Source organism: Oenanthe melanoleuca, chromosome 17 (genome assembly GCF_029582105.1).
Source record: "Oenanthe melanoleuca isolate GR-GAL-2019-014 chromosome 17, OMel1.0, whole genome shotgun sequence".
In the NCBI taxonomy this organism is placed as follows: Eukaryota; Metazoa; Chordata; class Aves; order Passeriformes; family Muscicapidae; genus Oenanthe; species Oenanthe melanoleuca.
Genome location: NC_079350.1, coordinates 5311753 through 5320686, shown reverse-complemented (window position 1 = coordinate 5320686; position 8934 = coordinate 5311753). Strand labels below are relative to the sequence as shown.

The 8934-nt window shown below is 60.4% G+C and overlaps 1 protein-coding gene across 1 annotated transcript in view; it reads left to right on the top strand.

Annotated features, from left to right (window-relative positions):
• Positions 1–1090: 1090 nt before the first annotated feature.
• Positions 1091–8934, top strand: part of HMCN2 (hemicentin 2) — a 32878-nt gene continuing 25034 nt past the window's right edge. Inside the window, 16 exon segments of the mRNA XM_056505327.1 lie at positions 1091–1446; positions 2312–2382; positions 3248–3406; positions 3548–3670; positions 3760–3931; positions 4267–4373; positions 4581–4701; positions 4794–5054; positions 5179–5323; positions 5595–5716; positions 5805–6077; positions 6167–6308; positions 6827–6954; positions 7813–7926; positions 7997–8146; positions 8718–8912. Of these exon segments, the coding sequence (XP_056361302.1) occupies positions 1218–1446; positions 2312–2382; positions 3248–3406; positions 3548–3670; positions 3760–3931; positions 4267–4373; positions 4581–4701; positions 4794–5054; positions 5179–5323; positions 5595–5716; positions 5805–6077; positions 6167–6308; positions 6827–6954; positions 7813–7926; positions 7997–8146; positions 8718–8912 (2512 nt within the window). The 5' untranslated portion in view covers positions 1091–1217.

Sequence of the window (8934 nt, the reverse complement as noted above, 5' to 3'; positions counted from 1 at the left end):
TTTGTGCCAGCAGTGCTGGTGCTCCCTGCTAGGGTGCAGGATGGAGTTGGGATGCAGGTTGGTGGTTGGAGATGTTCTAAGGTAGGTTTTGTGGCACTGTGGGGTGGGGGACTCCCCTCACATCTCTGGGGCTGGGAGTGCAAAGCCTGGAGGAGTGGGTTGTGGGACAGGCCACTGGCACAACCCCAGGGGCAGAAGTGTCATTGCCCTGCTGCAGGGGGATGCCCTTGCCTGCTCTGAGGCTGGGTTAGGCTGAGCCCACCCTTGCAGGGATAAAGGAATGCACAGGATGGTCCCACTGTCCTGAGTGTGGATCATGAGATGGGTGATGTCCAAGTGCCCCCAGCTCCTGTGTCTGGGAGGAGCAGGGCTGCTGCTGGGGGTGCAGGAGGTGCACAGCTTCACCTGGAGCCGGCTCTTGGCACCGCTGCTCCCCGGGTCCCGCTGCGGGGGAGTTGAGCAAGAGCAGAGCATCCCTGCGGAGCAGCCATGAGCTCAGCGCTCGGCTCCGAGGGCAGCCAGGAAACCTCCACACCGCAGCCAGCGCTGCCGGCCAAGGGCTGCCTGTCCCGGCCAGGCGCTGCCGCTCCCCGCCCGCGTCCTGCCCCGCCTGTGCCTGGGCTCTGCCGCCTGCTTGCCCCCTGTTCTGAGCCCACCCGAGCCCCTGGGCTCCAAGCCCCATTGCAGACCCCCATTCCAGGCCCCTTTCCCCAGCAGAGGGGGAGTTTGTTTCCTTGGGGTTCCTTCCGCAGCTGTCTCTGCCCCCGCTGGGGTTTGGCAGGGTTTCCTCACAGGTGCTCAGCTGTGACCCCCATGTCCTCCCCTAACCCCCGCTCCCCCCAGCAGAGCAGGGTCTGTCTGAGCCAGGGGGTCGGGGCTGGGGAGGGGGCCTGGGCTGCGTTCCTGACAATCCCGTGGGCTGCAGGATCTGCTTCCCAATCCCAGGATCTCCATCCCGATTTCCTCCAGCTCCCACCCACCTCCCCGCCGCGTCGCTGGCTCCAAAATTCCGCTTTTTCCTCCCGCCCTGCCTCCTCCCTCCCAGAAGTGGATCGCTGGAGCAGCAGGTCCGCAGCTGCGGAGCGCTGGGCGTTCCCTGCCCGGGGTCCCTTCCCTGTCCCCGCCGCGTGTGGCCCCTGGCGCGCCGCGTCCCTCCCGGGTGGGGACCAGGACAAGGACACGAGGGCTACTGCTGGCACCCGAGCGTCTCCCCCGCCATGCCACCCCACGGAGGGGTGTTTGTGGGTCTCTGGATGCTGCTGGCCCTCAGTCTGGCCGAGAGCCCCCCGGGGTGGGCCACTCTTGCCTTTGTCTTCGATGTCACCGGCTCCATGTACGACGACCTGGTGCAGGTGATGGACGGCGCCTCGCGCATCCTGCAGCGGACGCTCAGCAGGAGCACGAAGCCCATCAGCAACTATGCCCTGGTGCCCTTCCATGACCCAGGTACGTCCGGGACATGGTGAGGGTGTGTCCTGCCGGGGATGGGGCTTGGGGGGGTCTGGGTCTGAAGCTGGCACTTCACTGTCCCTTCTCCCTGGTTTTAATGCCCTGGTGGGGATGGCACCTCAGCAGCTGGGAGCTGGGCTGGGGCTCCTGTCCCCAAGCCACCCTGGGGGCACAGGGTGGGCTGTTTCCACCGTATTAATCCCAGGGGTGCTGACACTTTGGTATAGGTGGTTCTTCCCCCTCCATCCTGCTCTAAACTCCCCAGACTAATCATGGTGGGTATTTCTGTCCAAGTATGCAACATGCTTCCAGGTCACCTCAATAAAAACACTTGCTTTGAGGCTTTGATAACTTGCTGTGATACCAGAATAACTTCTCTCTGCCCTTTCTATTCTTTCTGTGCACACCCATAAAAGGACAGCTGTTCCCCAAAAGGGCCCTGGCCTCCTACAAGGAGAGTGAGACCCAAGCTTTATTTTCAGCAGAAACACTGAGTTGAGTGAAAACCATTGGAGCCAGACAGGGAAGGAGGCAGAGGCAGTGAATTGATTCCTGCATTGCTTTGCTGGGAGCCTCCCCCAGTTGAAAAGGGCACTGAGTTTGCAGCTCAGCCTGGCTGGGACCACCCAGTGTGTTGGGAGAAATTCCTGGGCATGGGAATAGTTTGCTGAAGTGATCACAGTGTGGGCACAGGGGCTGGTCTGCCCAAACCCACTTCTCTCCTGGTGCCAAGCCAGGGTAGATGCTGGACCCTGGGTGCCACAGGGCGGGTGCCAGGAGCACTGGCTGTGTGGGTGGTGTTGGAAAGAGCTGGTGCTGGGGTCAGGGGGCTGAGGTGGTGGTGGTGTCCCTGTGCTTGCAGAGGTGGGACCTGTCACCCTCACCACGGACCCCCAGCTCTTCCAGCAGCGCCTGCGGGAGCTCCATGTCCAGGTAGGAATCCCCAGCCCCAGGCTGCTCTGCCAGGCCTGCCCTGGTGCCTGGCCCCTGGCACTGCAGGGTGGTGGGTTCTGGGAGCAATCCCTGCATCCCCCACAAGTGTGATGGGGGTACTGGCTGGGGGCTGCACACAGGGTGGGAGTGGAGAGGATGGGTAATGCTTATGCTGTGCCCCAGAGTCGTGCATCAGGGCAGAGAATTCCCAGTCCACAGCTCTTGTCCCTAATGGAGATGCTCAGGGGAGTTTGCACAGACTCTCAATGGAACCAAAATCTCCTCTTCTAGAACCACTGCTTGATAATTGAGTTTTTAATTTCTGGCTTTTTTTTTTTTTTTTTTTTTTTTTTTTTTAATTATTTTGCCTGTTTTCTGCCAGCTGAAATGTTCCCTGGGAGCTTAATCCTGCTTTATCCATCTCCACTCTTGCCCTGCCTCCCGTGAATTGCTAAATCCCTGTGGTGTTTCCCTTCGGATGCAGCTGTTTTGGCAGGAGGTGTAATGCTGAGGCTGCAAGTGGTTTCCCAGCCCTTTGGGGTGCCAAGCCCTGGGAAAGTGGGAGCTGGTCCTCTCTGTGCCAGGAGGTTTCCCTGGGGTGGCTGCCACAGGGGCGGGCACAGATTTGCCCACTAAATGTATCTGTGGGAAACTAGTGGCTTCTGTGAGCATGGATCCCCAAATGGGTGCTTTAATTATCATCGTTAATGAGACAGGGCTGGGTCTGTGCTATCCTGAGTGTCCCTGCAATTCCATCCCGCTGACTCCAGAAAAACAGGGTGGTTCCTCCCCGTGAGCATCCCCAGGGTGGGAATCCTGCCCTGGGCGGCTCGGTGCCTGTGCCACCCCCTGGCTGTGTCCCCAGGGCGGGGGGGACTGCCCGGAGATGAGCGTGGGAGCCATCAGGGCGGCCGTGGAGATCTCCAACCCCGGCTCCTTCATTTACGTCTTCTCGGACGCTCGGGCCAAGGACTACGAGCAGCAGGAGGAGCTGCTGCGGCTGCTGCAGCGCAAGCAGAGCCAGGTGAGCGGCACCCCGATAAAACCCCGGCACTGCGGGGATTTCTGCACCCCCCGGGCCGGTTCGATGTGCTGGGGCGCTGGTGGATGCCAGTTCTCCCCCCTCCCTGGCTGGTGGGGTGTCACGGGGCCCTTGCTGTGGCAGGTGGTGTTTGTGCTGACGGGGGACTGCGGGGACAGGAGCCACCCCGGGTACCGCGTGTACGAGCGCATCGCTGCCACCAGCTCCGGGCAGATCTTCCACCTGGACAAGCAGCAGGTGACAGAGGTCAGTGGGGACACCTGGCCCCTTGTGCAGTGCCTGCCAGTGAGGGAGATCCAGGTTTAATCCTTTAATCCTCCCCTGCCTGCCTCCAGGTGCTGAAGTGGGTGGAAGAGGCCATCCAGGCTTCCAAGGTCCACCTCCTGTCCACGGACCACGAGGAGGGTGCGGAGAACACATGGCAGGTCCCCTTTGACCCCAGCCTGAAGGAGGTCACCATCTCCCTGAGTGGCCCTGCCCCAGGGATCAAGGTCCAGGATCCAGCAGGTAGGAGCCCAGGGAACAGGGACAACAAGGGAGGGGGTGGTGCTTTGCCCCCAAGAAAAACCTCAGGTGAGGACAAGCAGGAAGGGGTTCACCAAACCCTGCCCTAAAACTCGAATAAAAAGGTGATGAACTACAGAGCCCCAGTAAACACCAGCACATCTCCCTGCTCCCCTCCCAGGTTGGCTTTGCCTTTGGCTTTGAGGGCTTTCCCTGCTGCCCTGAGCTGCGATGGGCTCTGCACCACCCTGAGCCCTGAGGGAGGTGACCCCTGGCTGCTGCAGGAGCCAGGGCATAGACCTGGGTTGCCCACCCAAGACATTCACTCACTGTTACAGGGAAGGTCCTGGAGAAAGGCCGAGGTCTGAAGGAACTGCTCAGCATCCCCAACTCGGCCATGGTGGTGGCCCTGGAGCCCTACGAGCCAGGGACGTGGCTGGTCACGGTAGGCTGCTGGCAGACCTGCACATCCTCTGCCTGTCCCTCATGGATATTTAGCTTGCCAGGCTTCTCCAGGTGTGGATTTTGTCTATCCCTCTCTAGCCAGGCAGAGGATGTGTGAGCAGGCTGAAAGGGGCTGGCTGCAACCTCTCCCTTCCCATCTCCTCTCCCTTCCCCTGCCCTCAGCTCTTGGCTCTCAATCTGCTTCCAGACCCGCAGCAGTGGCCGCCACTCGCTGAGGATCACGGGCATCAGCAATGTGAATTTCCAAGCCAGCTTCTCCAGCCAGCCGGAGTTTGACCTCAGCCAGCCCGGAGAGCAGCCAGTGCAGGGTGAGGATGGCCCTGCCTGGGGGCTGGATGCTCCATCTGGGTGTTTTGCAGTGGGAGTGTGGTTGGTGTTTTTTCCCCTCCCTGCCTTCCAGGTCTGCCCATCTCTGTGCTGGTGAACTGCTCTGGTCTGAGGCCGCCTGGGCGCCTGCAGGAGATCGAGCTCTTCAACACCTCGGGCCACGTCCTCCTCTCGCTGCCCCTCTTCAACTCCTCGGGCTCCACCACACAGCTCTGGGTGGCTTCACCGCTCTGGGTCCCCCCAGGTGACTTTCTGCTGAAGGTGAAGGGTGAGGATGCCCAGGGCCACCCCCTGCACCGCCTCTCTGGTGTCACCTACAGCAGCGTGGTCCCCGGTGAGTGCAACCTGTGGATGCTGAGCAGGAACCAGAGGTTCCAGCAGTGCCTCTGCTTTGGTTTCTCCTTGGTCATCCTGCTTCCAAGGGTGCTCTACATCTGCACATCCCCAACCCCTTCCAGGTCTACCTAAAGTGAACATCTCCAGCAATATCCAGGCATACAACCGTGAGCCACAGCTCATCTCCTGCTCTGCATGGAGTGAGATCCCCTTCCACCTGCAGCTCAGCCGTGGCAGGGTGAAGCTCAGGGAAGGGCAGCTCTTCAGGTGAGCCTCTGGTATGGCCCAGTGAGCCCCAGGAGGGACCTGTGTGGGTCCCTGAGCTGTGCCAGCTGAGGGGGTGCTATGTGCTGGGTGGGTGCCTTCAGGTTCTGAGCATCCCAAGGGGAAAATTCCAAGAGACAGGTCTGCAGTAACTGAGGATGCACCTCTTTGCCTGACTCAGACAAAAAAGAAGTCCCAGGGAATGGGACTAGGATGGTGGCATGGCAGTCCCAAGGCAGGAATGATCCATATATTCATCTCTCCCTTTTTGCAGGATTTCAGGGAACATCAGCTGGTTGATCCCTGCAGTGTCCAAGAGTGATGAAGGCTTTTACGAGTGCACGGCCACGAGCAAGGTCGGAGTGAGCCAGGCTCGTGCCTACGTCTCTGTCTCAGGTGGGGCTGCTTGTGCCAAGCCTGAGAGCCCTTTCCATGCCCGTGGCTGGGCACGGGCTCCTTTCACCCTGGCATCCCGTGTTTGTAGAGCCCCCACCTCGTCTCATCGCCCCTGGCAACATCACGGCTTCACCGGGCCAGGACGTGGTCATGTCCTGCGTGGTTGTGGGGGATGAGCCCTACAACCTGACCTGGAGCTGGGATGGGAAGGCAGCACAGCCAGGGGATGGGCGGACCCGGCTGCTGCAGAACCGCTCTCTGGAGATCAGCCCCGTGCAGCCCGGGGACGGGGGGCTGTACGAGTGTGTGGCACAGAGCGCCCGCGGCACTGCCACTGCCTCCCTGTGGCTCTTCATCCAGGGTAGGATGCCCTGTGTGGGACCCTGGGGGGTACTGTGCTGGCCTGGTGAATGGCACCCAAGGGCTGAGCCCTGCTCCAACCCCGTGCAGAGGCGCCCTGGGTGAAGGTGGACCCCAGTCCCCAGCGTTTCAGCAGGGGCCAGGAGCTGCGGCTGAACTGCACGGCCGGGGGCCACCCCCAGCCCCACAGCACCTGGAGGCGCTGGGGCTGGGCACTGCAGCAGGATGACAGGTAACCCCTGGGCACCCCGCAGCCTCCGTCCTGCCTGTCCCACAGGGATGCTGCTCCCCGTGCAGGGATGTGCAAGTTGAGGGAGGGAGGCATTGCAATATCCCAGCCCATGCTCCTGATGTGCTTGCAATGCTGCTGGCCTTAATTTCCTATATTTATTTTTAAGCTGTCCTACCTTATCCAGGTCACCATCCCCACTTTGCACACCTGGTGTGAGCTCAAGTCTCAAAATACTCCTTGTACTTCCCCTTAATTTCTTCTGCCTTTTGGCTTTCAACTCCTTCCTGTGTCAGGCTGTGAGTGCCAGAGTTGACTCTGGGGAATGTTTTTGGACTTTTGAGATGAAAAAGCCCAATTCTCACTGCTTTTCCCTGGTTCAAAGGAAAGTCCCTCCCTGCAGCAGCTGGCTCTAAGTGCTGACCCACAACCACCACATGCCCAGCATGGCCTGAAACCTGCTCATTTTTATCCCTGTTTTCACAGGGCTCATTTCTCCCCTTCTCTCCCATTTGCTGCAGGGTTTTCAGGGATGCTGAGGGTACCCTGCACATCAGGTCTGCTGTCCCAGAGGATGCAGGGAATTACAGCTGCTATGCCAGCAGCACTCTGGGCTGGGATGAGCAAGGGATCACCTTGGAGTTCACTGGTACCTGCTCCCTGCTCACTGGCAGCACACTGGGAATGGGGCTGTGTGTGATGGAGGGTGCTGGGTCAGCACACTGGGAATGGGGCTGTGTGTGATGGAGAGTGCTGGGTCAGCACACTGGGAATGGGGCTGTGTGTGATGGAGGGTGCTGGGGTAGCACACTGGGAATGGGGCTGTGTGTGATGGAGGGCACTGGGGTAGCACACTGGGAACGGGGCTGTGTGTGATGGAGGGCACTGGGGTAGCACACTGGGAATGGGGCTGTGTGATGGAGGGCACTGGGGTAGCACACTGGGAATGGGGCTGTGTGTGATGGAGGGTGCTGGGTCAGCACACTGGGAATGGGGCTGTGTGTGATGGAGGGCACTGGGTCAGCACACTGGGAACGGGGCTGTGTGTGATGGAGGGTGCTGGGTCAGCACACTGGGAACGGGGCTGTGTGTGATGGAGGGTGCTGGGTCAGCACACTGGGAATGGGGCTGTGTGTGATGGAGAGTGCTGGGTCAGCACACTGGGAACGGGGCTGTGTGTGATGGAGGGTGCTGGGTCAGCACACTGGGAATGGGGCTGTGTGTGATGGAGGGTGCTGGGTCAGCACACTGGGAATGGGGCTGTGTGTGATGGAGGGTGCTGGGTCAGCACACTGGGAATGGGGCTGTGTGTGATGGAGGGCACTGGGGTAGCACACTGGGAATGGGGCTGTGTGTGATGGAGGGTGCTGGGTCAGCACACTGGGAATGGGGCTGTGTGTGATAAAGGGTTGGGACAGCTTCCCAGGGCTCTGGGTCCCCTTGGGCTGGATGGCACCACAGCCAGCACAGCAGAGAGTGACCAAAGACGTCTCTCCCCTTGGCCCAGAACCTCCTGCCATCCTGGCAGTGACGCCCAACCTGAAGGTGCTGGCGGGAGAGGATGTGACCCTGGAGTGCTGGGTTTCGGGGGCACCCCCGCCCCACATCGTGTGGTACAAAGGTGAGGCCGGGGTGTGAGACCAGCAGGGGCCCCCAGAGGCGCTGGGGTGCTGAGGTGGGGTGTCTGGCAGGGGAGCAGGCGGTGGCCAGGTTCCCGGCGGGCACGCAGCGCGCGGTGCTGCGGCTGCAGGCGGCGCGGGACGAGGACTCGGGGCTCTACGGCTGCCAGGCCCTGGGCCAGGCTGGCACTGCCTTCCACAGCACCCTGCTGCACGTGGGCTGTAAGTCCTGCTCTCCTTCCTGCTCCTCTCCTTCTCAGCTCCCCTTTGCTGCTTTCCCAGTTTCCCAGCAGGGAGGTGTTGGTGCTTGGTACAAGCAGGAGGAAGCCTGGCTGGATTTACAAGCTTTGGGAAGGTGCAGGAGGCTCAACAAGTGGGGAAAGAGAAGGCAGTTGTTATTGCAAGGGGACATAAGGACTTGGGATTCAAAGTGCATTCAGTGGCATTGGACAGAGGTGGGAGTTAATTTTTGTGTGTCTGAAAAACTTTTACTGGAGGCAGAAGGGATGAAAGAGCATGAGAAGGAGGGAAGGCTCTGTGTTGAGGGCAGCAGGGTTTAAAGCAGTTAAAGATGGAAAGGTGCAAGTTATTTTGCTGAGCCAGGGGTTGATGAGCGTAATTGGAAGACGTGGAATTCCTCTGACAGCTTTGGAAAAGCACCAAATGCTTTAAGTCAGTCTCGTAGCTCGTCAGAGCACCTGGCTTACTGGTTTTGCAGCCCCATCCCTTCTCCAGCTCAGCTGTGGGGAAGCTGGACCTGCCTGAGCCCTTTCTCTGCTGCTCTCTCCTCCAGCTGCCCCTCACTTTCCTGAGCCCCTGGGCGACGTGGAGGTCAAGGTTGGGGACAGTGTGAGCCTGCTGTGCCGTGCCGAGGGATCCCCCCTGCCACAGGTGACCTGGTCCCGGCAGGACGGGAAGCCCGTGCTGGGCTGGCAGGGACCTCGGGGTGTTTCCAGCCAGCTGGAGGCTGCCCAGCTCCTCATTGACAGTAAGAGCTGAGTGTGCACGCA